This window comes from Canis lupus, chromosome 9 (genome assembly GCF_003254725.2).
Source record: "Canis lupus dingo isolate Sandy chromosome 9, ASM325472v2, whole genome shotgun sequence".
Classification (NCBI taxonomy): domain Eukaryota; kingdom Metazoa; phylum Chordata; class Mammalia; order Carnivora; family Canidae; genus Canis; species Canis lupus.
Window position 1 is genome coordinate 42,294,053 of NC_064251.1, and position 27,608 is coordinate 42,321,660.

At 44.8% G+C, this 27,608-nt stretch overlaps 1 protein-coding gene and 1 long non-coding RNA gene across 2 annotated transcripts; one reads left to right on the top strand and one right to left on the bottom strand.

Annotated features, from left to right (window-relative positions):
* Positions 1-6,273, top strand: COPRS (coordinator of PRMT5 and differentiation stimulator). The gene is made up of 4 exons (XM_049114806.1): positions 1-154; positions 2,194-2,264; positions 5,138-5,355; positions 5,843-6,273. The coding sequence occupies exons 1-4, from the start codon at positions 80-82 to the stop codon at positions 6,010-6,012; spliced, it is 534 nt and encodes a 177-aa protein (XP_048970763.1). The 5' UTR covers positions 1-79; the 3' UTR covers positions 6,013-6,273.
* On the bottom strand, positions 1,827-27,608 carry LOC125755832 (uncharacterized). The gene is made up of 3 exons (XR_007413215.1): positions 27,293-27,608; positions 18,423-18,591; positions 1,827-4,311 (listed from the first exon to the last, which is right to left on the bottom strand). It is a non-coding gene; the product is annotated as an uncharacterized LOC125755832 (long non-coding RNA).

The window sequence follows — 27,608 nt, forward strand, 5'->3', positions numbered from 1 at the left end:
GTATGCTCCGGCTGGCAGCCAGGCGGGCGCGTCACGTGGCCGAGCAGCGTCCAGGGCGCCGAGCCGCGGGCCGCCAGGCATGGACCGTCAGGCCGCCGGAGCCCGGGCGCTGGGGGCTGCCGAGCCGCCTCGGGGGGCGCCCCCCAGCCCGGGGGTGAGCGCGGCCGCCACCTGCGGCCCGGGGCGGGAAGTTGCGGGGCTCGCGGGCCAGGCCGGGCGGGCCGTGCCGGGCGGGGCGGGGCGGGCGGGGGCCGCGGGGCCAGGGGAGCGCCGTTTGGGCGCGCGCTCGCGCTGGAAACTGCCGGGCCGCGGGCCCGAGAGCGTGGGTGGGCGAGCGCGGCGGGCTGGCGGTGCCGCGGCGCCTCTGCGCGCTTGCTGGAGGGGAGGTGATGCTGACCGCCCGGGCCGGGGGCCCTGGGCGGGGCGGGGGGGGTGGGGGGGCTGGGCCGCGGCCAGGTGAGGGACCTGTGACCACGGGTGGCTACGCACAGCGCGCCCTGGGCACCGCATGAGGTCTCCTGCGCTCTCCTTTTCTGTTTACTGAAACCAAAGGCCCAGCTTGACGCAGGGTTTCCAAAAACTTGTTTTCATTTGCGCGCCAGACAGCTTCTGGTTTTTCAAAGACCGTTTTTACTGTCCTCACCTGTCCTTGTTTACGGTCAGTAAGTTCTGGATGGTGAGCTCCGCGAGGGGAGGAACCCTCTGTTGAGTGCTGTAAACCCGGCGCCTGGCGTAGTACCGAGAGACACAGCTCCTAAATCTGAGGGAGGAATGGAATGCTGGTTTAAGCATCAAAGAGGGTACTAAACCGGAGTAAGATATGAAAAATGTAGTGATAGGTATAAAATTACTTTGGAATGCAGATGGGATGAGACTTCAGGACGTACAGGAAGGGATGTACGCTTCTCTCCAAGGGGACAGGGTGGTGGTGCCTGCAGAGGCCTGGAGGTGAGGAGGTACAGGGCAGATGGCTGGGAGCTGGGGTCATAGAGCCTCAGAGCCAGGGGAGAGAACGATGCTCCACAGGTTGATAGGTGGTGATGGGGAAGTGTGAATGCCATGGCCAATGTTATGCTCCTCTGTGGAGGGCTGTTGAAAATTTTTGAGCAGAGTGATGATTAATCCTGTTAAGGTTGGGCAGGGTGGGTGAATGGGAGGACAGGTGGCTATGGCAGTGGTGCACGTGAGGGAGCCTATCAGCTGACCTGCAGTAGTCCGGAGGGTTGTCATTCAACCATTCCCAAGGTGGAATTTATTCATTAAATCTAAGGATGACTAGGTCATGAGCCAACTGAGGCCGGTGCCAAGTGCAGTTTAGGTGTGAGGGCAAAGAAAGGGGGTTTCAGTTCAACTAATGTTACATTCCTGTTATGTCCGTGGTGTTTTCAGAAGTGTTCTCTCCATTGTAAGCTCCTTGCAAGGTCAGAATAGTCCTCTCCAGTGTCCAGAGAAGGAAGCCCAGGCATGGTGGTTGAAGCAAGCTATCCAAGGTCACACTCTGAATGAATGGCAGAGCCTGAATTGAAACCAGGTCTTCTTAGGCAGGCTGTGAACATTTCTTGTTCCTTTTACAAAATGGTCTTTAAGTGATGAGAGCAGAGAAGCATATGGTTGGCTGTAGAAGAAGATTTCCCTTGAGCATTACTTAGGAACTACAGCTACATGTTGCCCCTATGTATCAGGAGACAGAATTTGGTAGGAAGTTAGAGGGAATGAGGTTGAAATGATTAAAATTTACAGGCTCAGAGGAGAAGAGATTCACAGAGCTGGAATCCCAACTTCTCAGGAAGAGGTGCTGCCTGCAGCTACTGCTGGGGTCTCAGAGCTTGGAGGAGGGGTCCTGAGGGCCTAGGATGGAGACCCCTGAAGAGAGGGCCCAGTGATGAAGTTGGCTCTGCCAATGTTGGCAAACTAAACTGGATCGAGCAGCTGCTATAGGAAGGTACTGCTGATGCTGCCAGGGATGAAGTGTCGCTGGGGTGGTATCTGCAGGAATAGGAAGGAGAGAGGCCCTTCTACCTCCAGCCTTGATGCATCTAATACGGCAAAACAGAAATAGGGATTGCAGAGTCCCAGCCCCACCCTCAGAAAGGTGAGGATGGAAGAGTGGGGTTTGAGGCCATGAAACGGTAGCTTAATACTGGGGGTACCCCACACATCCAAGTCCTGGGTAACTGTTTCTTCTTCCTGCAGGCCAGCTTTGCCCCTGCTGACTGCTCTGGGCAGGAGAGAGAGACTGAGAAGACCATGGATCGGCTAGGCAAGTAGATGGTGGAGAAGGAGGTGAATGTGGGGAGAGACCAAGGAAGCGATGAGAGGGATCATCCCTATGTCTTGTTGACCTCTTTCCAGCCAGTTTTCTTTGCTGCTGAGTTGCCTTTTCTTCCTTCCTTCCTTCCTTCCTTCCTTCCTTCCTTCCTTCCTTCCTTCCTTCCTTCCTTCCTTCCTTCCTTCCTTCCTTCCTTCCTTCCTTCCTTCCTTCCTTCCTTCCTTCCCTTTCTTCCTTATTTTGTTTATTCGTTGATGAGAGACACTCAGAGAGACGTAGGCAGAGAGAGAAGCAGGCTCCGTGCAGGGAGCCCGATGTGGGACTCAATCCCGGGACTCTGGGATCATGCTCTGAGCCAAAGGCAGGCGCTTAACCACTGAGCCACCCAGGCGTCCCTGAGTTGTGTTTTCTGCTTAGTGTTTCCACAGTGCCCTCATTTGGAAGTCCTGTTGGAGCTTTCTTTAGTGAAGTCCTGCCCCTGTGTCCAAATCCATCCCTTCTACTGAGAAAAGACAGCTTAGGGCAGTGGCAGGAGTATATAGGCTTTGAAGCCTGGCCATGTTGTTTTCACTTGCAGCTCTGGCTCAAGAGTCTGGGGCTTGAATTTTGTGGCTTTAGATAAGTCATTTATCCTTTCTTCTTTATGATGGGGATAATAATGCTTACCTCGGGGTGGTTCTGAGGATCAGGTGGGAAGATATAGAGCTGTAGTAGCCACTAGCTACTGGTGCTCTTTTAATCTAAGCTAAATAGAATTAAGTACAACGAACACTTCACTTCTCTATTCACATTAGCCACGTTTAAAGTGCTCAGCAGTCACATGTGGCTCATGCTAGCTAGCCTTTTGGAGCACAGATGAGAGAATATTACCATCATCACTGAAAGTCCTGTTAGAGAGTGCTGGTCCAGAAAAAGCACCATGCACACACGGAGATAATAGTCATAACAGCTGACACTGAGTAAGTGCAAGGTACAATTCTAAGTGTTTCTTTTCCCATTGCCCCCTTTTAAAAACAACACCCACAACAATCCTATCTTCATAGTTACAGATGTGAAAACTGAGGCACAGAGTAAAAATGAAAAAAAAAATGTGGTAAAACACATAAAATTTATCATTTACCAGTTTTAAAGAGTACAGCTCAGTGCCACTTCATACAGTTACAGTGTTGTGTAACCACCACGGCTGTTTAGTTCCAGAACATTTTCAGCATCCCATGAGGAAAGTCTTTGCCCGATAAGTAGCCACACCCCATCTACCCTTCCTTAAGTCCCTGGCGACCACTGATCTGCCTTATGTCTCTGGGTTTCCCCTATGCTGGTTAGGCAAATGTGAATTGCATGTAAATGGAGGGATACCCTATATGGCCTTATATGTCTGGCTTCCTTTACTCAGCATAATATTTTCAAGATTCATTCATGTACAATGAATCAGTACATTCCTTTTTATAGCTGAATCCCTTCATCATATGGTTACACCACATCTTGCTTGGTTATTCATTCTGTTGATGGGCATTGATTTGACCTGTTTCCACCTTCTGGTGATTGTGAGCGGTACTGTCATGGACATTTTTGTACAGATCTTGTTAAAATACCTGTTTTCCATTCTTTGGTCCATGTAGGAGTGGAATGGCTGGGCTGTGTGTTGAAGTTCTTGAAGACTTGGTTAAGTATGTTTCAGCTTAGTCACACAATTGCAGATTGGCAGAACCAGCATTGGGACTGGGGTAGTCTAGCCCCAGAACCCATGCCCTGAACTATTACTTTTTTGCTTATAGCTGTTGGTCATTCTTATGCAGTACTCGTAACATGGCTGTTTTTAGGCTGATTCTTTTCCCAGCTCTACCTGGCATTACCATAGCACGATACACTTGGAGGTCTCTTATCCTCTCCCAGACTTTCTTCCATTATTTTGAGACTTTTTGAAAATAGACCGTCCAGCCCTCTCCAGTATTGGGAGGAGGAGACGTGGTGGCTGTCTACTGTGATTAGATGGGTTCTGCTCTTCCATCTGCTTTCCTCCTGCTGCACCTTGTCCTGTGCTCCTTGAGGATGAAGAGAGAAATAGAATAGTAAAAATTCAATTCAAGTTCGTGTCATGAAAGCTTATCATTTGCCAGATGCCCTTTGCCTCAATTACCCATAAACTACCTAAAAATATAAACTGTGCTTGATTTGCTTGATTCCCTGTGCAAATTACAAGAGCTTGCAATTAATGGCCTCATTTAAGGCAAAAAGTTTTATTGAAAAAAAAGATCAACCATACTTTGTAAAAGGTAAACAGAACAACATTTTTGTTTTATTTTTTATTTATTTATTTTTAAAAGGTTTTATTTATTTATTCATGAGAGACACAGAGAGAGAGGCAGAGACACAGGCAGAGAGAGAAGCAGGCTCCATGCAGGGAGCCTGATGTGGGACTCGATTCCGGGTCTCCAGGATCATAGCCCTGGGTTGAAGGTGGCCCTATACCGCTGAGCCACCTGGGCTGCCCAACATTTTTGTTTTAAAGTGCTCAGGTGGGGCAGCCCGGGTGGCTCAGCGGTTTAGCGCCACCTTCACCCCGGGGTGTGATCCTGGAGTCCCAGGATCAAGTCCCATGTCGGGCTCCCTGGATAGAGCCTGCTTTCTCCCTCTGCTTCTGTCTCCGCCTCTCTATCTCTCTTTCTCTCTGTCTCTCATGAATAAATAAATAAAATCTTTCAAAAAACAATAATAAAGTGCTCAGATGGCTAAAGAACTCTGTACACTTGTTTCACTTCTTGCCCTCACAGTAAATCTGGCAAACATTTTCCAAGCACATGATGAGTAGGCCTTGTGCAGATGCTGGTGGTTTTAAGACCTTCTCCCTTCTGTTGGTTTCTTAGCCAGTGGAGCACAGAGTGTCCCTAATGGTAGTCCTACCCATGATGAGGGCGCCCACTCGGAAGAGGAAGGCTTTGCTGTGGATGATGAGGATTCTGATGGGGACCTGAATACCTGGGAGCTGTCAGAAGGGGTGTCCAACTGTCCGCCCAAGGAATCGGCTGCTGATATTTTTAACGAGGACTGGGATTTGGAGTTGAAAGCAGATCAAGGCAATCCATATGGTAGGTGTGGCATTTCTGGGGGGTCCAAGGTTCGGAGATCCTCTTACCAAATTACCCCACAGGCAGACCGTTTGAAAGACGGACCCAGTCTGTGACCTTAGCCTGACACCTGTTACAGGGCTGAAATTTCTGTGACAGCCTCTCTTTCATATTGGAAAAAAATACAAATTTTGTAGTTGACTTTATAATGTATCAGTTTTAACATTGAAACAGTGTTGTTCTCTTAAAATATCGTTGTGAATCTAGCTTCTGCAGACAGAAGTGCTGTCTTCTGCAGTTGCAGCCTCTGCACTGCAAAGGACCCCCCTTTGAGAAGCTCTGCTTAGGTGGCTTCCTCAGAATGAACACATTTGCAATCCAGGGAGCACTCTGTGTGCTTTTAAACAAAGTTCAGGTGTCTGTCCCCTAGGTATTTTTGGCTCTCGGTCCCTGCCTCCCCCCCCCCACCTTTAATCTGTTTGTTTGTTTGTTTTTTAACTGCTTGCAGATGCTGATGACATCCAGGGTTGCATCTCTCAAGAGGTCAAACCTTGGGTGTGCTGTGCCCCACAAGGAGACATGATCTATGACCCTAGTTGGCACCATCCACCTCCACTGATACCCCATTATTCCAAGATGGTCTTCGAAACAGGACAGTTTGATGATGCTGAAGATTGAGTGTGCAGCTTCTGGCCTGGTGGGTGGGCATGCCTTTCCAAATGAAGGTCTCTCTTCCTTTCATGGAGGTGGAGGTCACATTTGATGACACATTCCCAGCGATCCCCAAGTCGAGCACACAGACTGGCATTAGATAAGGTCCCAATGTCCTCCAGTTATGCTGTTGTTGTTTTTAATGAGCTTCTCCTTGGGACATGTGAGTGTTTGCGTCTGTGTCAGGAGGAGTCGTGTTCTTTATAAATAAAGGTAGAAAAAATTTGATCTGCTTTTGTTTACTCCCCTCCCCCCTTCTAACTGGATACTTACTTACCAGCAAAGCCTTACTCCTTCAGTTAAGGAGTAATGGCTTTGTAAAATGGCTTACACTTTAAGGATTGGAATACTTGGACACTTAAAACTACTCTGTGAAAGAAAATAATTTTTGGGGCAAGGATTAGAATCCAGGAAACATTGATGACTTGGTGGCTGATTTCTTCTATTCCTGTTGATGAAAAATTGACCATTTACTTAGTTAACAAGAACTTTCTGCAGGCCGTAACACTAAATGGCAAATAGATTAAACCAGCAGTTATGTAGCCCTCAGCTGGTATGAAAGGATTTTTGAACTATTTTTTATTTATTTATTTATTTATTTATTTATTTATTTATTTATTTATTTATTTATTTATTTATTTATAAAAAGATTTTATTTATTTATTCATGAGAGACCCAGAGAGAGAGATAGGCAGAGACACAGTCAAAGGGAGAAGCAGGTTCCATGTAGGGAGCCCCATGCGGGACCCAATCCCAGGTCTCCAGGATCACACTCTGGACTGAAGGCGGCGCTAAACCACTGAGCCACCCAGGCTGCCCAGACTTTTATTTTCTATTTAATCATTTAGTCTTTACAGTTCCTTATATATGAAGTCACTGGGTTTTTAAATCACCTTATTTTATTTTTTAAAAGATTTTATTTGTAAGTAATCTCTACATTGAACAGGGAACTTGAACTCACAACCCCACAATCAATAGTTGCCTGCCACCCCTGACTGAGCCAGGTGTCCCTAAATCACATCATTTTAGAAATGAAGAAACAAAGACTCAAAATGTTTTCATTTATGGAGGATCCCAGAGCCAGGAAATGGCAGAACCATGCCCTAATCCCACATGTGACCCTGAACTCTGCTCTCAGCTGCCCACCCCCTTGTAAGTACAAGCCTAGAGGCAGATTCTGGGGGAGCCATGCCTTGGTAGTCTGTGATGCAGCAGAGTAAGTCACCTTTGCCTCTGTGGCTGACTTGGGGATCACTTCTTACCTCCCCGCTTCCCAACTGAAGTTGAATCAGAAACAAGCTTCAGATCTGAAATCTGCTTCAACTCCATAGCAGTGAAATGAACATTTAACCATTTAAATGATTTTTTCAGGGTCCCCACAAAGTGTGGGAGCAAGGCACGACCTTCTGAGGGGAAAGCAGTGGCTTTCCCTGCAAGGGGTCTCATGACCAAAACTGTCCCAGGGAGAAAAAAATATCCTCTTGGCTGTCCTTGCTAAACGGACAGTCGTAGACCATATGACCACATGGTTCTGTGGTTCTTCCTCCTCCTCCCCCTCTTCCTCCTCCTCTCCCCTCCTCCACTCTTCCTCTCATCTCCTTTCATTCTCCTTCTCTTCCCCCCTTCCTCCTCTCCTCCTCCTCTGCCACCTCGTCCCAGTGCTGGTGCTAATTAGACCGCTGTGAAAATGAGCATCTCGGCTGTAAAAAGGTGAAACAGAAATTGAACCAAGAAACGGGGGCTCGAGGAGGATGGCAGAAGGGCAGAATGGCAAGGTTGTGCTGTCTTAGGACTGTGTAAGTGGGAGCAGTGAGGCAGTGGAACCTCAATAAAAGCACAAGTCACCAGGTGGGTGGAGTATATGGATGTTGGAGGGAGAGAGCAAGGACACAGGACGAGACCTTGTGTGAGAAGCTGAGCAAAGGACACTCACTGGCTTCTGCTGCTGTGCTCCCAGAAGCAGTTGAAAATTGAGGGCACTCTTGTTTTTTAAAAATCAATCTTTGCAGTTCCTCTTTCTGGTTAATTCCAACAATGGGTAGGAGGGCAACAGGGTCTCCTGGAGGAAGGATGTCGGAAGCTGAGGGATGTCCGGAAAATAAGAAAAAGAGGGAGCTTAGTCAATTGTTCTGGTTTAAATGGTGTTCTGGTGTGCCCCTCCCCCCAACTGAATCCAAGCACTGGGAAAGATGTAGAAGGATAACTCTCTCTGGGCTGCAAGCGTTGGGTATCTTGAAGGTGAGGGGGGGAGGGAAGTAAGGGGAAAAAAGTAATGAAATGGAAAAATGCTAATGATACAGTAAGTACAGTAAGTGAAAATACAGACTAGGAAACTGTTCTGATAGTACTGTAAAGATGAAACAGTTGTATATGCAAGTGATAAGGAGTAACAGGAATAAATGGAAACAATTTGATTACGTGATGGAGTTGCAGGCAGTTTGCTTTCTTTTTTTATTTTTTTAAAGATTTTATTTATTTATTAGAGAGTAGGGGGAGGGGCAGAGGGAGAGAGAGAAAGAATCCCAAGCAGACTCTTTGCTGATCATGGAGCCCAACATGGGCCTCAATCTCACAACCCTGAGATCACAACCTGAGCTGAAGCCTAAGAGCCGAATGCTTAACCGACTAAACCACCCAGGCACCCTTTGAAGAACTTTTAAAAAGTCTTTGTGTTAAATTAGATTAGGATTTAATTAGCATTCCTTTTCTATTTGCTTGTTTTTAAAAGTAGCATGTAGGGGGAAGCCCCAGTGGCTCAGAGGTTTAGCACCGCCTGTAGCCCAGGGCGTGATCCTGGAGACCCTGGATCGAGTCCCACATCAGGCTCTCTATATGATGCCTGCTTCTCCCTCTGCCTGTGTCTCTGCCTCTCTCTCTGTCTCTATGAATAAATAAATAAATAAAAATCTTAAAAAAAAAAAAAAAGAATACAGACATGATCATGCCACTCTTAAAAAAAATAAAAATAAAAATAAATAAAAGTAGCATGTAGGAATAGAACAGAGAGAAATGTCCAGAAGCAGTGAGTTTTCCAATTCTGCTTTAATCTGAAAGCCTTCAATCAATGACCAAGTAAATTTTGTTCTTGCAAAACTGGAGTGTGTATGACTCATGAGTTTGTAAGATAAATTATTGGATGGGCAAAATTGTGGTTATTTAAAAAAATAATTGAATAAAAGGTAATATTGCCATGGTTTCTAACCAGTGTCCTACAGTGAAGAATTGCAATATTAGGTACTCAACAAAATGAAAAAAAAAAGAAAAAGAAAAGAAAAAGAAACACCACCAACAAACTTCTATCTATTCAAATCTCTGAATGCCAAGCTGAGAAATATCAGTTTCATGGGGAGCTGTGAACATGGATGTTGCTTAGTTTGGCCTCGTACTATGTGTAGGAGTCCTCTCTGCTCACTTCTAGTCATGGGGAGCTCACTACCTCAGAAGGGGCCTGTTCACTGCTGGCTAGTGCTCTTTGTTAGAAAATTCTCCCTTGTGTTGAGTTGGAATCCACCCCTTTAGTCTTGGTCTTCTGGTCCTGACTTTCAAATATAGGAAATTAGCAGGCTCCCCTGACTTTTTGTGTTCTAGCAAAACAGTCAACAAGTGATTGCATATATGTGTCTGGAATCAGAAAGGGAGAGGAGGAGGGAGGGAGGAGAGAGAATGTGGTGGGGTTTTTTTGAGGTTTTGGTAGGTGTTGTAGCACTGGCAGCAGTTGAGATTGTTCTTTGAGGGCATGTAGTTAGTAAGGAGAGGGTCAAGGACAGGACATTGCAGCAAATTAGCAATGAAAGGGCAGATGGAAGGGTTGGATTCCAGAGCCAGGCTGTGGTAGGGGAGGAGGAGGAAAAACTAGGAGGGCATAAGTGCCACGCAAGTCAAATCTAAGAAGAGAGTTTTAAGGAGGGGGAATGGTCATCTTCTGTATATAGAGAAAAGCAAGTAAGATGAAGGCTAAAAAGGACATTTTGGGATGTGAGAATTATTATTTTTAAAGATTTTACTTATTCATGAGAGACAAAGAGAGGGAGAGACATAGGCAGAGGAAGAAGCAGTCTCCCTGTGGGGAGCCCAATGTGGGACTCAATCCTAGGACTCTAGAATCATGCCCTGAGCCACCCAGGTGCTCTGGGATGTGGGAATTAGAAAGTGTTCATATAATGTACCTACTTGGGGTAGGCGCAGGGGCAGGGGCATTTCAGGCTAAGACATTCTGGAGGATGCATGGGGCCACTTGACCTGCTGCCTTTGATACTTTTGTTTTTCTTGACTGGGGGACGTGTGGCAGGGAAGGCAAAGGTGACTTTAAGCCAGCTTCTCTCAGGATGCATGAACCAGCCTGGGAAGAGTCCACAGAAGTGGACAGAAGCTGCTGGGGAAATGTAGGTGCAAAGGGACTGTGAGGAGGAACAGAAGAGAAGCTTTTATTTTGACATTTCTTGCAAGCAATATCATTTGCCAAGAAAGAATCAGAACTGACCACAGCACAAGTCCTGAGTGAGGGAAAGGAGAGTAAACATGTGTTTTTCTTTTCTTTTCTTTTCTTTTCCTTTTTAAAGATTTTATTTATTTATTCATGAGAGACACACAGCAAGAGGCAGAGAACACAGGCAGAGGGAGAAGCAGGCTTCCTGCGGGGAGCGCCCGATGTGGGACTTGATCCCCGGACTCCAGGATCACCCCCTGCGGCAGGCGCTAAACCACTGAGCCACCCAGGGATCCCTAAACATGTGTTTTTCAAGTGATTGGTTGACATTTGTGATATGCCTTTGTTTCTCTGATGCCCTCTCTCTATGCAAGCATGTTGTTCATTGCCTAGTGGAGGCATTTTTCTTTTATTTTTACAAAAAAGGACTTAATTTCTTTTTGAATGTTTCTTTTTCGTCCCCTGCACCCCACCTTCTAAAGTGGCAAGGGGGTTTTAGACCAAAGGACTATGTGTCTTAAAAAAATTTGGAGGGAAAGAATGATCCTTGGCTCCCCTTCCCCAATCCCCTGGGTTGTGAGAAGAAAGATGGGAGAAGGCACAGAAAGAGATCTGGGGATGCTAAGAGCAGATGGAGCATGAGCCCTGCTTTCTGGTGTGTTCTTGCAAGTCAGGTCCTCAGAGAGTGGTAGACGTTGGTGCTTTTAGGCAGCCATGACCATTTGCGAAGGATGACCAGGCTTTGAGCATGCAGAGAAACCCAGGGACCCACAGGGCAGGGAAAAGCATTGAAGATGGACATGGGATGACCTGATGCCTACCTCCCCCATTTGCCTTGGCATTGCATGGGAAAGTAAGGAGAACCCCAGAGGCCTGGAAGGAAGCTCAGGGTGGGAAAGTAAGATGGCCAGAGAGGCAATGGCAATTGCTTCTTGAATCCCCCAAATGCAAGGGATGCAAAATTAACAGAAGCTTAGCAGATGAGAAAAAGTTACTGCTCGGGCTGGGGGACAGGTCATCAGCTAGGCAGAGATGGTGTATTTAAAGTATCATCATGGGTTGATAATACCAGAGTGCTGATAATTCTTTCTTTTTATATTTTCATCTGGATGAAAACCTTTCAGGTTTTGTACTGTAGCAGAACAAACAGAACCATGCCATTCACAATTTGTGGAAGTCATTTTGTGTTTTTTTGATGACTCCAGTATATTTCTGCCTGTTATGACTTTCTTCCCTTTAGGAAATTATGGGGGCAGTGTACCCTTTTACTCCACCCCTAAATTAGTTTGGTTTAAGGTGGGGACAGTTTGATCATCATGAGACCCCAGGATGGTATGGTGGGTGGAGCTTCCCCAAGCTTTGCTCTTTTTTTAAAAAAATTTTATTTTTAAGTAATCTCTACACCCAACAGGGGCTTGAACTCACAACCCTGAGATCAGGAGTTGCACGCTGCAACAACTGAGCCAGCCAGGTGCCCCCCAAGCTTTGCTCTTAAATGCCTGCATGGCTGGATAGGTACTGTAGAAGCTACAGGTGACCCCTCTATGTATAGGAGTAACTGGCTGAACTCAGCAAAGCTTCTCTGCCCTGAGGAAATCTGAGACTACCTTCCAGGGAGATGGAAGCACACACTGGCTTCGTAAATACCTTGGCGCTACACTGCCCTTGGTTTTCCAGAGTTTGCATTCTTGGACCATCAGATGGTTGGAATAGGGAGAAAGAGAGAGAGAGAGAAAAAAAACAAAAACCCAAACCCTGGCTATAGCCTATCTGGATTCTGTCTCCCAGTTCTCCCCAAGCAGACTCCCACCCAAATAACCAAGAATGCTGGATCTGGAGGACTGTGTCTGTGCATGTGTACACGTGTGTGTGAGCGTGGCAGGCCAGGGAGAAGAAGTTGAAGGGTGTAACAGGAAGGCGAGCAGCAGGGCTGGCTCCCGCTTTGTTGACTTAGTGAGTCTGGCTGCAAAACGAAGGTCTTTGGAAAGAATGGCCTCCCTGCTTCTGGCAGTTTCTACTGAGCTGGTTCCTGGACCGAGCTAGACTCGCAGGTGTTTATGGGCAGGAGGATGGTTCAGTTAGGTTTCAGGGGACCAAGGTTTGCAGAATTTCTCCAGGATTTGTACTTGATAGCAGCCTGTGGAGTAAAACATAGGCATGGTTTCTGAAGAAGGTATTTGTCTCCACCTTACAGGATATTCTGGTCCTCCCTTTTGAGTCAGAGAGAGAAATTTCTCCCAGGAGGCACACTTCCATTTCTGACCACTGCAAGGTGCACTTGGTTTTCCTTTTTTAAAAACAGTGTTTCTGGTAAGATAATTTTGACTTCAAACGCAATTTCCTCTGACTTTTTCTCCTTAGCTTTTCAACAAATGTGGCAGAGAGTAAGTTAGAGCCATGTGTTTGGCAATTCTGGGCAAACACCTGAATTTCTGCTGGTGGCTGCCTGTGGCCTTATTCTATTTATCCAGCAGGTGGCAGTAAAGACCCATTGATGTGCTGTCTCTGTGTGACCCAGAGGGTTGAGAGGTCCTGGAGGAGATGAGGAGCGCGCTCAGGGTTACCTTCCTGTTAGTGGGCTTCCTGTGGGTTGGCAGACTTACCCATGAATTCACAGGCAGGATTTACTCCTGATTTTATTTTATTTTTTAAAAAATATTGTATTTATTTATTCATGAGAGACACACAGAGGCAGAGACACAGGCAGAGGGAGAAGCAGGCTCCATGCAGGGAGCCTGATGGGGGACTTGATCCCCAGACTTGGATCAGGCCCTGAGCCAAAGGCAGACACTCAACTGTTGAGCCACTCAGACATCCCTACTCCTGATTTTAGACATGACATTTCTCAGAAAAGGTTACTGTGAAATCTAGGGTGAGGGGGTAAAGAGTCAACGTTGTTATTTGCCCCTCAATGCCTTCCACACAGAGGCTGGCTCCTGGGGAGTTCTTAGTATATGCTTGCTGTCTTCAGGCAAAGTGTGCACATTTGTGAAGGCAAGTAAAATGCATCAGGCTGCCTCCCTCAGCCAGATGATACGTTAGGTGGTTTTCCTTATGAAGTAAGGCTTATGAAACTCATTTTACAGAAGGAGAAGTTGAGGCCCAGGGAGGTGGAATAACTGGCCAAAGGTTACAAAGATAGGATCTGACCCCTTATCTGGGCTTCTGTGGTTGCTCTACCAACATGGGAAACATTGAGATTTTGCAATTGTCTAGGACACATTTTGTTTCAGAAAAAGCAAGGGAATGCAATGTAGGTTTGATCTTTACTCACCAGTCTATTTCGAACACCTGCTATATGCTGTGTGGCAAGGACAAAGGGGTAGGGGACCCAGTTCCTGCTTTCAGGCGGCTCAGAGCCTAGGGGGAGGGTGGTGGTGCATGCACACAACATTAGGGCAGCACAGGAGGAGTGTACCAGCCCAGGGTATGGTGGGAACCCAGAAGAAGGGGTGGGCACTCCAGGTGATCCCCTCAGGGGAGAGGCCCCTGGCGCTGAGTCCTCGAGGACTTGTAGTAGTGGGAATTATCCAAGCAGAGGCACTGTATGTGCACAGGCCCCAGCTGGGAGAGGACTCACGTATCTGCGGAGTTGGTGAGGGACATGGTGGAGGTGACGTTAGGTGAGCAGGCCCTGAAACCTGTGTGTGTGTGGGGGGGGGCTTGAGAAGTTTTCAGCAGGAATGAGACATGGACAGACCTTCATTTTCAGAAGATCCTTCCAGTTCCTGGGGGAGCATGGTGGTAGGGGCCAAGACAGAAGGCAGGGAGGTGCCTGGGGGCTGTCACCTGGTGAGAGAAGATAGTGACCTCAACTAGAGTGATAGCTGTGGGGACGGAGGGAGACTGACAGATTGGAACTAGTTATGAAAGGTGGAGCTGGCAGGAGGAGGGACAGATTGAAGGTAGGGTGAGGACAGAAGGAGTCTTGGGAGGACCCTGGGGTCCTGGCTTGGGCAAACAGGTGGATGTGGTGGGCTCTTCCTTGCAGTTCATGAGCATTTTTCACATCCAGTGTTTGTAGAGGAAGGTGCTCTGTATTCTGGATGTTTCCTTTTGTTTCAGGGTTCGGAGGACACCTTCAGGCTGTGCGGCTCTGTACCTTCAACATGTGATAGTATCCCTCGGGTGCTCAGGAGATGTTACTGGGGTAGACATCCTGGGTGCTTCTCCTGCATTCATCCCCCTCCTCTTGAAGACTACCCCTTCCTTGTGCAGCCTGTGGACCTTGGGGAAAGCTAACGCCACCCCTGGACATAGGGGCAGGCATGGGGTTCAGGCCTAAGTTAACCCACATGATCGAATCTCTTGTCCTCTGTATTAGTCTCCTAGGCTGCCTAACAAATTACCATGAACCTGGTGGCTGAAGACAAAAGAAATTTATTTTCTCACAGTTCTGGAGTCCAGAAGTTCAAAATCAAGTTGGTCAGTGGGGCTGTGCTCCCTGCAGAGGCTCTAGGGGAGATGAGGTTCTCTGACTCTTTGAGGTTTGCATGGTGCCAGTGTTCCTTGGCTTATAGCTATTCACTGCAGTCACGGCCTTGTCTGCACGTGGCCTTTGTCTCTGGGTCTGTCTCCTCTTCTGTTTCTTATGAGGATATTCATTATAGGATTTAGGGCCCACTTGGTAGTCCAGGATGATCTCATTGTAGGGTCCTTAGCTTCATTGCATCTACAAAGACCCTTTTCCCAAATAAGGTCACATTCACAAGTTCCGGGGATTAGGAGAAAGGCATATCTTTTGGGGATGGGGGAGGCTTCCACTCAACCCAATATAGCTTCTGTGGCTGGCAAGACAGAATGAAATGGGGACCATGATGACATCACTGAGCCCATATCAAGCAGCCCAGGAGCCTGCCTATTTCAGGACTTCCAGTTATGTTATTCAGTAAAAACTTCTTACTGCTTTCAGCCAATCTGATGTAACTTTACCCCAGGAACTCAGTGCTGAATGTGGCCCTCTGGAATCCTGTGTGTAGGCAGTTGGGTGTGAGGAAGAGATCATGGCAAGTGGAATTCTCTTCTGTTGGGCTTGATTGTTGGACACTCCTTGTGACCTTGGGCAAACTGCAGCTCCACTGACCATTGGTCTGAATACATAAATGGGGCCCTTGTCCCTGCAAAAGGCCCTTGAAAATGGAAGCCACTGTGGTTTCTGTTGTTATGGCCTCTGCATTCCAAGAAAGATGTAATAGAACTGGAAGGGAGCCAGACGATGGAGTGATGAAGGGCTTTTACCATCAGGGCACGTTCCATGGTTAGACTTCTTTGGCCTTGAAAGATGGGAGGCTGAGGAGGAAGCGTAATCCCAATCCTTTATAGGATAAGGCACATCGACAAGGTAGAACAGACTTGTTCATTACATCCCAGAATCCTTAGAAGCCTAGGGCGCCACTCCTAAACATTTGAGAAGCTGTTTCAGGGCAGACAATACAAAGTGCTCCTTTTCATGGTTGGGAGGTGAACTTGAAGCTCTGGGGCATCTCTGATGTCATGCACCTGTAGTCAGGCAAGCCTGGCTTCCACTCCTGGTTTCAGCTGTGCGAGTGGGAGCAAACTGCTTTTCTCCCCCAAGTCTTGGATTGCTCATTGGTAAATTGGGGGCAGTACCCACTGCTATCCATCTCCCCTGCTCTGACACATCTACGATCAGCTTCCTGCCTGTTCTTGCAGATTGGCTGACTGCAGAACCCCACTCATGCTTGAGACCTTGGCTCCGAGATCTCGGCTCCTCTACCTTGCTCAAGGTCCACAAAAGCAATTCTCTCCTACCCTTCCTCGGCGTCCATTGCCCCCTTCCTAGATTATTCTTACATGCACAAAAACCCTGATTGTCTCTTGCATCTGAAAACAACCATCCTTCCATCCCATTTCCTCTTTAGCTCCTGCCCACTTTCTCAGCCCTACTTGGCAGCAAAACTCCTTGAAAGAATTGTCTATACTTGTCTCTTTTGCTCAAGGAATCTTTGCAGGATGGATACACTCATGTAACTTCCATACAGGTTAAAAAAAAAAAAAAAAGGAATATTACCAGCACCCTCAGGCACTCTGCCCTCTTCCCATTTAGCCCTCTCTACATTCCAAGGAAACCACTGTTCTGATTTACAACACCATAGATTAGTTTTATCTTTTTTAGCTTATGGTGGTAAAATACATATAATATTTACCATTTTAGCCATTTAAAAATATTTTATTTATTCATGAGAGACACACAGAGAGAGGCAGAGACATAGGCAGAGGGAGAAGCAGGCTCCCTATGGGGAGTCTGATATGGAACTCAATCCCAGGACCCTGAGATCATGCCCTGAGCAGAAGGCAGATGCTCAACCACTGAGCCACCCAGGCGTCCCATTTTAGTCTTTAAAAAAAAGTAATCTCAATGTCCTACATGGGGCTTGAACTCATGACCCTGAGATCAAGAGTTGCATGCTTATCTGATTGAGCCAGCCAGGTGCCCCCCCACACACACACATTTTAACCATTTTAAAGCATACAGTTCAGTGGCATTCAGTCCACTCACAATGTTATATGCAACCATCCCTATTCCTTGGGCCCAGAACATCTTCATCACTTCAGAAGGAAACCTCACAGCCATTAGCAGTTACTCCCCACCCCTCCATTCTGTTTTCCTCAGCCCCTGGCAACCACTGTCTCTATGGACTGGCCTGTTCTGGGCATTTCATATCAATGGAATCACACAGTAAATGGCCTTTTGTATCTGGTTTATTTTACTTAGCACAATGTCAAGGTTTATCCAGGTAGTAGCAGGGACCAGAATTTAGTCCTTTATTATGGCAAAATAATGTTCTATTACATCACAATACCACATTTCTTCATTCATCAGTTTATAGCCACTTGGCTCCTTTCTTTGGGCGATCGTGAGCAGTGCTGCTGTGAGTGTTCATGTGCATGTTTTTGTGTGAAGACTTCTCATCTGTTGTTGAATAAATTGGCCACATTCTTTATGTTCTTTTTCTGTCTGACTTTATATTCTGCAAAGATTATATTCTGTGACCTGAGATTCATTCACATTATCGTAAAGCAGTAGCTTGCTTATTTGCATTGCCGGGTAATATATTATTATGTGAGGGCTCAGTGGTTGAACGTCTGCCTTTGGCTTAGGGTGTGATCTTGGGGTCCTGGGATCGAGTCCTGAATTGGGTTCCCTGCAGGGAGCCTGCTTCTCCCTCTGCCTATGTCTCTGCCTCTCTCTCTGTGTCTCTCATGAATATATAAAATCTTAAAAAAAAAAATATATATATATATATATATATCATTATGTGACTATATCCCCATTTATTGAATCTACTGTTGATGGATTTTGTCCAGTTTGGGGTTATTATGAGGACTGTTGCTGTGAGTGTTCTCAGGTCCTGTCTTTTACTGGGCACATGTACAGTTTGCTATCAGACCTGCCCAGGGTTGGAGTGGCTGGGTCACAGATGGCATGCATGTTAGCCTTAGTAGATAACTAACAAAGGGTTTTCCAAGGTAGTTCCAGTTTTCACTCCCCGAGGAGCCTTTGAAAGTTCCTGTTGCTCTGACATTTTCACCAACACTTGACATTTCTACTTGAATGTTTAGTAGACATTGCAAACCCAGGAAGTCCCAAATGTAACCTCTTATTGTGTCCTATCAATCCAGTTGCTGGCAACGTTGTCCTTCCAGAAAGCTTGGAGTCATTGTAAGCTTCCTTTTTTTTTTTTTTTTTTTTTTTTGATACCTTACAACCAATGTCAGGAACCTATCTGGCTTCCAGACATATTGAAATATGATCTTATCTCCTATCCTGCTATCAGCCTTGTTCGAACCACTGCTGTTTTTTGTCTAGATTACTGGGAATACCTTTCTATTTGGTCTCCAAGTTTCCATTCCACATATGCTGAGCACAGCAGTCAGGGTGATCACTTTTTTAGAAATTGTGGTAAAATACACAGAACATAAAATTTACCTGAGTGTCTGGGTGGCTCAGTGGTTGAACCGTCTGCCTTTGGCTCAGGTCATGGTCCTGGAGTCCTGGGATCAAGTCTTGCATTGGGATCCCTGTGGGGAGCCTATTTCTCCCTCTGCCTATGTCTCTGCCTCTCTCTTTGTGTCTCTCATGAATAAATGAATAAAACCTTTAAAAAAAAAAAAGAACATAAAATTTACCATTTTAAACGTAAACAGTGCAGCAGCATTAAATACATTCACTCTGTTGTATGGTATCACCACGGGAAGATCCTTTCGATACGTAAATTAGATCACCTTACCCCTCTACTCAAACTCATCCAGGGGCTCAGCATTTCAAAGAGTCCATGGTTTTACAGTTTTACAGTGGCAGAGCACCCTTGTGGTCTATCCATTCTGGTCTCCTGCTACTTCTGTAACTTCATCATCTTCTCCTTTTCCTTGGCTCTCTCCACTCCAGGCCTTGAGGCCTGCTTGGGTTCCTGGAACAAGCCAGGCATGGTCCCTGCCTCAGGACCTTTGAGTTGGGGATTGCCTCTGCCTGCCTGGAATGCTCTGCCCCTAAATATTTCATATGACTAACTCTCCTGCTCCCTTAAAGCTTTACTCAATTGGCTCGAGGAATTTTGCCCACTATATGAATTTAAATATGAGAGCTGGCTTGTGGTTAAAGAATTCTCAGGGTAAACTTTTTTTTTCTCTTTCTACCCACTTCCAATGTTTATTTAACATGGGCAGTTTTCCTTGCTCCCCTGTGGAGAGTTTATTTCATGAGCTTATTTCTAGCCCACTCCTGTCTCGGAGATGTGGCCCAGCCCTGCAGGAGGTTCTCCATCAGATTCTCCACCTTGGCTGGGGCAAGGCTTTGTCTCCCCTCTCATACGCTCTTACTAGGCCTTAAAAACCAAAGCTCAAGGTTGCTTGGCTTTGGCATGTTTCCTTGGGGAGAAAGCCAGTTTCCACATCCTGTCCGGGTTCCTGCTTTCCCTTCTTTTTTTGGCCTCTGACCCTTTTTGCCAGCTCACTTGGTGCCTTTAAAGGAGTGAAACATTTTATCCAGCACTTTTAATGTTTCGGCAGGAAGTAGTTCAGAGTGTCTAGTCTGCTCTATTGCCAGAACCAGAAGTTCATTAAATGTCAGATTCAGGAAGGCAGCATGTTATAGGAGAAAAGACTGGGGTTCAGGAATCCTTGGTCCAGATCCCAAGCCCAGCCCTGCCTTCAAGTAGCTATGATTTTAGATAAGTCACATGGACCCTCTGGGCCTCTTTCTATTTTACTTAGAAAAATAAGGGCTAAGGAGTGGGTGGCCTCATCGATTCTGTGACACTATGTTACTGAGAGACTGTCTCTGTTTTGATGGAGCTCATGGGGTAGAGGTGAGGTGTGAGAGCGCGAGGGTTTTGTGGGGGGTCTGGGGAGTGTGGGTAGCAGAAACACCTAGTTCAGGTGGCCTTTCTGTGTTCTTTCAGTGATCTGCCAGGGTCCTGGGTCTGGTTTTGAAGAAGAGATGACAAATGTAGAATGTCAGTGGTGAGAAATATGAAAGGAAGAATAATCAATTCCTCAAAGATTGGTGAGGAGGATTTGGGAGAGCAGAGGAGAGATCAGTTTGTAGTCAGGGCCACCGTTTCTGGGCTGGTGGGCAGGACAAGAGCTACAAGAGTATGGACTCAGTATGTCTGTGGGTGAGGATTTGCCATTGTGCTGGTAACTTGCCCCCCACGGAGAGGAAGGTCCTGAAAACAGGCTTAGGACCTGATCCACATCCCCTCCATCCCCTTTCCCTTTTGATACCTTACATTCATTGTATCCAATGTCAGGAGACTCCTTCCCTCAATCCCTTGGTCCCTCTTTTCCTTTGTCTTCTATATATGTGAGTATATATAACATTTTATATTTTGTAATTTTATATATAATTATACAGATTTGCACAATACCCTTATTTATATATAACTTTAATTACAGACTTTAGTTTTAGATTTTCAGAAAAATGGAGAAGAAAGCTCAGAGTTCCCATATACCCCACACCTGGTTTCCCTCTTTACTAACATCTTACCTTAATATGAGATCTTTGTTATAATGAATGAAGCCATGTGGATGCATTGTGATGAACTAAAGTCTATAGTTTATTTTGATTTTCCTAGGTTTCACCTAATGTCTTTTTCTGTTCCAGGATCCCATCCAGGAAACCACATTACATTTAATTGTCAGGTCTTTTTAGACTCTGCCTGGCTGCTCTTGTGGCAGTGTCTCATTTTTTATTTGGTCTATTTTTTAAAAAATTGCGGTAAAACACACAAAACATACAATTTAACCATTTTTCTGTGTTTAGATTAAGTATGGTGTTCAGGTTAAGTACATTCACACTGTCATACAGTCATCACACAGTCCAACTTCCAAACTTTGTCATCACTGCAGATGAAACTCCATACCCATTAAGCAATAATTCTCCACTTCCCCTTCTCCCAGCCCTTGGTAACCTCTATACTACTTTCTTTTTAAAAAAAAATGTTTATTTATTTATTTGTTCAGTAATCTTTACACTGACTGGGGCTTGAGCTAACAACCCTGAGCTCAAGTTTCAGGCTCTTCCAACTTAGCCAGCCAGGTGCCCCTTGTACTGTTGTCTTGATGAATCTTACTATTCTAGGTGCCTCATATAAGCAGCATCATACAGCATTTGTCCTTTGTGACTTCCTGCTTTTGTTGACCTTGACAGTCTCCTGGAGAACTGGTCAGGTATTTTGCAGGAGGGCTCACTGTTGGAACTGGTCAGATGTTTTTCTCATGAGGAGTCTGGGTATTTGAAGTGTGTTTATTTTTTATTTATTTATTTATTTATTTTTAAAAAATTTTATTTATTTATGATAGTCACACAGAGAGAGAGAGAGGCAGAGACATAGGCAGAGAGAGAAGCAGGCTCCATGCACCGGGAGCCCGACGTGGGATTCGATCCTGGGTCTCCAGGATCACGCCCTGGGCCAAAGGCAGGCACCAAACCGCTGCGCCACCCAGGGATCCCTTGAAGTGTGTTTATTATTCTATGCCAAACAAGATGCTATTGCACTAAAATATCAGAGATAGAAGCCTAGGGTCTTAGCTTATGCTCTTTTGACAAATGACACTTAGTCTCAGAGAATTTTAATTACTTGCCCAGAGTCATGCAATCAATGGCAAAGATGGCATTTGAGCTCATCCTTGTGACTTCAGACCTGCACTTCCTCCTTGTAGCTCCCTTTCCCTAGGCCAGCCAGTGTCTGCACCCCTCCCACCTCCCTGGGGTGTTCAGAGGCAGCAGGGTGGGTCAGAGCTGGGCAGGCTGCCAGGTGCGGGACCACCTCCTCTTAACCAGCAACAGTTTGCCATTGAGATTTTTTTCTGAAGGTTTTCTTTTTGAATTTGAAATACGTTAGATACATACATGAGTGTATATAATGCATGGGGTGAGTTTAAAGAAAAATAGTAAAAATAAATACCCAGGTGCCCAGCACCTAACTTAGCAAAGACAGTATTTCCAGTACTTTCTAAGTGCCCTATATGCTCCACATTCCAACCCTTTCTACTCAGATCACCATCCTGAAGGTTGTATTTGTCATTCCCTCAGTTGTCTGATTTTGTCACATAAGCCTGTGTCCCTAATCAATATATTGTTTAGTCTGGAGAGTTTTTGGATTTCTATTAAATGAAATCTCACTGGATATATTATGAGTTGCTTTATTTTACTTTTTTTTTTTTTTTTTTTTACTATGTGTGGGGTGCCTGGGTGGCTCAGTTGGTTGGGCAACTGACTCTTGATTTTGGCTCAGATCATAGTCTCAGGGGCATGAGATCAAGCTTGCATCAGACTCTACCCCCAGCTCAGGGTCTGCTTGGGATTCTCTCTCTCCTCCCTCTGCCCCTCCCCCATTGGTGTGTGCGCATGTGCTCTCTCTCCCTCTAAATAGATAAATGAATCTTTTAAAAAACTGCAACGTGGTTTACAGTGTGATGTTTAACATTGTGTTGATGGGATTCACTCATGAAGTTGTGGTTTATTCATTTTCATGACTATATACTATTTCAGTATATGAATAGAGTGTGTATATATATATTTAATACATTCTCATATCTGTGGATGTTTCAGCTGTTTGCAGTTTCTGTTTTTATGAACAATGCTGCTATGCACATTCTGGAGCCCACGTGGTGGAAGAGTTTATCTAAGTATATTATGATGAGCAGAGTTACTGTGTCATAGAATACATACCAGATAATGCCAAACCATCTTTCAAAGGCTTGGGTCTATTGTCACTCCTATCAGCAGTGTATGAGGGTTCCCCATACTCTATATCCTTGGAGTTCTCTTGGGTGCTGAACTGCCCACTCAGCCATGGCCACAGCTCAGATGCCCTTTGACCATATTCAGGTCTCACTTGGCCTCTAGCCTGAGGAGTTTTGGATTGGTCGCTCTAAAGCTGCTGACCTGGGCTTCCTGTTTCCCCTGAGAGGTCAAGTCTTTAACATTTTGTTTGTTCAGCCTCTGGGTCCAGGCACAGAGCCCCTGGATTCCAGGTCCCAGTGGGGTCTTATGGCTCCTGGGGGTCAAGGAGGAGAGACTTACTTTCTCGTGCCAAGCCAGGTGGCACTGGAATATTCCATCAGTGTTGTCTCTCCACACACCCAGGAACCAGGAATCCTTAAAGAGAGCTCTCACGGCTTTTCTTGAGGCTTTTCTTTTCTTTTTGGCAGGTTAGCCCAAGCATTATCAGTCTTGGCAGGAGGACATGACATCTGTGCTGGCCTTAGGCCAGGCCACATGGACATCTCTGTGCACAGCGCCAGCTCATCCAGCCTCGGGCATAAGGTGTGTGAGTGTGCACAGAGTGGGCCCTGCCCGGCCGGGACAGCCCCAGAGCCCACCTCCTATTGCATTCACCTCCCTGCCACATTCTTCTTTTTTGATAGTGGCTGGGCTGAGGATGGTGCCCTTTGTTTTGGGTTCAGAGTGTCTGCATTTTCCTTGTCATGGGAAGGCACAACAGGTGTGTCACGGTTACCAACATAGGCCAACTTGGGTTAGAATCCTGGTTCTAATTTATCAACTGTAGTATCTTGTGCTGGTGACTTAACCATCCCTCAGCTGCTGTTTCCTGATTTATAAAATGAGAACACCACCTATATCTAAAGGGTTCTTAAATGAGAAGAGTATGTAAAACATTAGCATTCTTCCTGGCACACCCTAGACCCTAAGAACTGTTTGGGGTTGTTATTGTGACATGGTGAGAAGAACTGGGTTTGAAGCTAGAAGGACCTGATGCTGTCACCTCTTCATTGTGTCATTTAGCTATCTGAGACTCAGTTTTCCCTATCTGCTAAATGGTAATAAGGATTTCTACCTTGGGACACCAAGGTGGCTCAGTCAGTTAAACATCTGTCTTTGGCTCAGGTCATGATGGGATCAAGCCCTGCATTGGGCTCCCTGCTCAGTGGAGAGTGCTTTTCCCTCCCGCTGCTCTTGTGCCCTTGGTCTCTCTCTATTTCCCTCTCAAATATATAAATAAATAAAATCTTTTTTTTTTTTTTAAATAAAATCTTTAAAAAGAAAAAAAAGAATTTCTACTTCATTGGATTAATTGAACTAAAATATGTAACCACTACTTTGCAGAAGGTGGTTGCTTAATAAATATCAGTGATTTATTACATGAGATATAGGGCCTTTGTTTTCACTAATGGGATATAGAGACTCAGTGACACTGAGAGTAATCGTTTCCTGTGGAACACCCTGGATATAGAACTTTTTAGTATTTATTAATATATTATTAAAAAAGAATATAAACAATTTGGAAAAGAGAACAGGAGAAAAGCCCCCAGAACTCCCCCAAGATCCCACCACCTGAACACAAGTATTGTGACCATGTGGTGTACTTCTTTCCAAGGCTTTTTCATATGCATTTAATGAAGTAGTTGTAATTGTCACATACATTCATGTCTGTGTTCTATTTCCTTTCAGGTGCAAATACTGTATCATAAACATTTTCCCATGTTGCTACAAGCTATTCATAATTATAATTTTTTTATGGTTGCATACTACTCTTAAATAAGATCTTTTAGCATACTTCTCTACTATTTCAGGTTTTTCCCTAAGGGTTCCAGAAGTCAAATCACTGGGTCACCTTTTATGACTTCAGATTCATATAGCCAAATTGCTTTCCAAAAAGATGGTTTCAATTTGCAGTGCAATAATGTCTGATAAAGCTCATCCAACTGCATAGTCATTGGTATTGGGTATTATAAATACAGCTTTCTTTTGGCTGATTTAAGAACTATGTCTTGTCTTTATTGGCAGCAGTTGCCAAGCTGGAAAAAGTAAAAAGAACTTAAGAAAACACAACAAACTTCATTAATGCAGAATCATGGAGTCAAAAAGAGCTTGAGTGGTATATTCTTGTCTCTCTGATTTTACCCTCTGCATTTAGACGGCAAAGAGGGATGGATACTATATTTTAATTTAACATAATTTTAAAAAAGATTTTTAAAAATTTATTTGAGATAGAGAGAATGAGCACAAGCAGGGGGAGTGGCAGAGGGAGAGGGAGAAGCAGACTCCCTGCTGATGAGGGAGCCTGATGTGGGGCTCGATCTCAGGACCCTCGGATCATGACCTGAGCCGAGGGCAGATGCTTAACCGACTGAGCCATCAAGGCACCCCAACGTAATTATTTTAAAGTTTATTTTTTCTATTTTAAGAGTAAAATGTGATTTTTTTAAAAAAAGATTTATTTATTTGAGAGAGAGAGAGACAGCATGAGCAGGAAGGCCAGAGGGCGAGGGAGTCTCAAGCAAACTCTACACTGAGCATGGAGCCTGACGTGAGGGCTTGATCTCACGACCCTGAGATCAAGACTTGAGGCAATCCAAGAGCCAGATGCTAAGCTGATTGAGCCACCCAGATGCCCTAAGTAAAATGTGATTATTAAAGACATTTTGGAAACTACAGAAAAAAAATTGGAAGATAAATCATTCTTAGTCCCTAGGTTAATACTTTGGTACATTTCCTCATTTGCTCCCAGTCTTTTTTCTCCAAACATTTTTTCTCCTTTTATATAACTGTGAATATACTGTATGTACAATTTTTAACTTACCTTTCTTATGTAACAGTATAATATAGGTATTTATCTATGTAACTATAAACATATATAGACATCCTTTTTATAGCTCGTGTATTTTAATTTTGTCTTTATTTTTATTTTTTAATTTTTAAAAAATATTTTATTTATTTGAGAAAGAGAGAGAGCGAGAGAGAGAGAGAGCACACACATGAGCAGAGGAAGGAGCAGAGAGAGAGAGAGGCAGACAATTCCTAGGAGGCCCCATGCAGAGCACAGAGCCCCACATGGGGCTTGATCTCATCACTGTGAGATCACGATCTGAGCTGAAACCAAAAGTTGGAGTAGCCAACTGAGCCACCCAGGTGCCCCTTGTCTTTTTTTAAAAAAGGAAATACATACTCATGATTAAAAAAATTACACAGTGCCACAGTGTGCTTTGAAAAGTCTCTTTGCTACCTCAGTCACCCTCTCCAGAGGAATCATTGTCATTGCTTGCTTGTGTATCCTGAGAAAATCCATACCTATTCAAACATAAATGAGCTTTTTTCCCTATGAAAATAGAATACCAGACATATTGTTTTGTACCTTGCTTTCTTGATTGTTTTTTACTGAATATATCTTGACAATCATCCTACAAAAGCACATATGGTTTTGACATGGTCTTTCTTTTTAACAGCTACTAGTATATATATTGCATGGTTGTACCATAACGTATTATCCAGTCCCCCCTTTTTTTTTTTTAAAGATTTTATTTATTTATTCATGAGAGACACAGAGAGAGAGGCAGAGACATAGGCAGAGGGAGAAGCAGGCTCCATGCAGGGAGCCCGACGTGGGACTCGATCCCGAAACTCCGGGATCACGCACTGAGCCGAGGGCAGATGCCCAACCGCTGAGCCACCCAGGCGTCCCTATCCAGTCTCCTTTTGAAGATTAGTTATTTCTTTTTTCTTATAGACAATGTTTCAAACAACAGACTTGCTCTTCATGCACGTGTGTCAGTAATATCTGTAGGCTAAATTCCTGGCAGTAAAATTTTGCCAGTTCAGCAGCTTTGTTTTAAAATATACCTTTAGGGGCTCCTGGCTGGCTCAGTCGATAGAGCATGTGACTCTTGATCTCAGGGTTGTGAGTTTGAGCCCACATTGGGTGTAGAGATTACTTAAAAATAAAATCTTAAAAAAAATCAAATGTACACTTTAAATTTTGATAGATAACCATCAGATTACCTTTCATAGGAGCTGTACCAATTAAAACTCTACCCAATAACATATAATAGTATGTGTTTCCCCATATAATTGCCATCACGGTATTAACAATGTCTTTGATCTTTGACAAACTGAATGTCAAAAATAGTATTTCAGTTTTACCTCAATATAAGTTTTTTCTTAAAAGAAAGGCTAAATAACCTTTCAAAGTTGCTTATATTTTGTTTTCTGTACTGACTTAGATACTGCTTTTAATTGCTGAAAAATATCCCATGGAAAGGATACACTGTAATGCATCTTAATCATTCGTTCACATTGTTCTTAAGTTTTCACTGTTATAAACAATACCATGGTGAACAGTTTTTTGTTTTCGTTCTTTTTTATTTTTTTTTCCATTAAGTTTCTTTAGCATTCTGTATTGTTTTCTTAGAATGAATTCCTGGAAATGAAATTTGTAGGTCAAAGGGTATTGGCATATAAAGACATTGCTCCTGGAAAGGCTTATACTAGTTTGCAACCCCCCTGACAATGGACACGTGGGCCAATTCACTTTCCCAGAGCCAGCATCAGCTTACCATATTTAAAGGATCTCTCAGGATGCAGCTTCTGAAGATACATTTTGTGTTTTCATCCAGCGTTAGTCTGACTTTAAAGCCAGGAGACCTCCCCACCTTCTGTATCACAAACCAAATCCTTCTTTGTCAAACTGGGGCCCAGCTTTGCTCTGGAAGAACTCAGAGTTCTGCCATCAGAGATGTCAGTGTCTATTTTCCTTTCTTTGTAAAACCCCACAGCCAAGCTCGTATGAATCATTGTGGAAGAAAAACATGGCCATTGTTCCAAGAAGTGCTCAAATGCTTCCTTACTGGATTACCAATTGGAATAGATTAC

Excerpts from the sequence above, each read along its gene's own strand:
- COPRS (XM_049114806.1), top strand. The coding sequence starts at position 80 with ATGGACCGTCAGGCCGCCGGAGCCCGGGCGCTGGGGGCTGCCGAGCCG. Across the intron at positions 155-2,193 it reads GGGCGCCCCCCAGCCCGGGG|GCCAGCTTTGCCCCTGCTGA; the intron begins GTGAGCGCGGCC and ends TTCTTCCTGCAG. Across the intron at positions 5,356-5,842 it reads AGATCAAGGCAATCCATATG|ATGCTGATGACATCCAGGGT; the intron begins GTAGGTGTGGCA and ends AACTGCTTGCAG.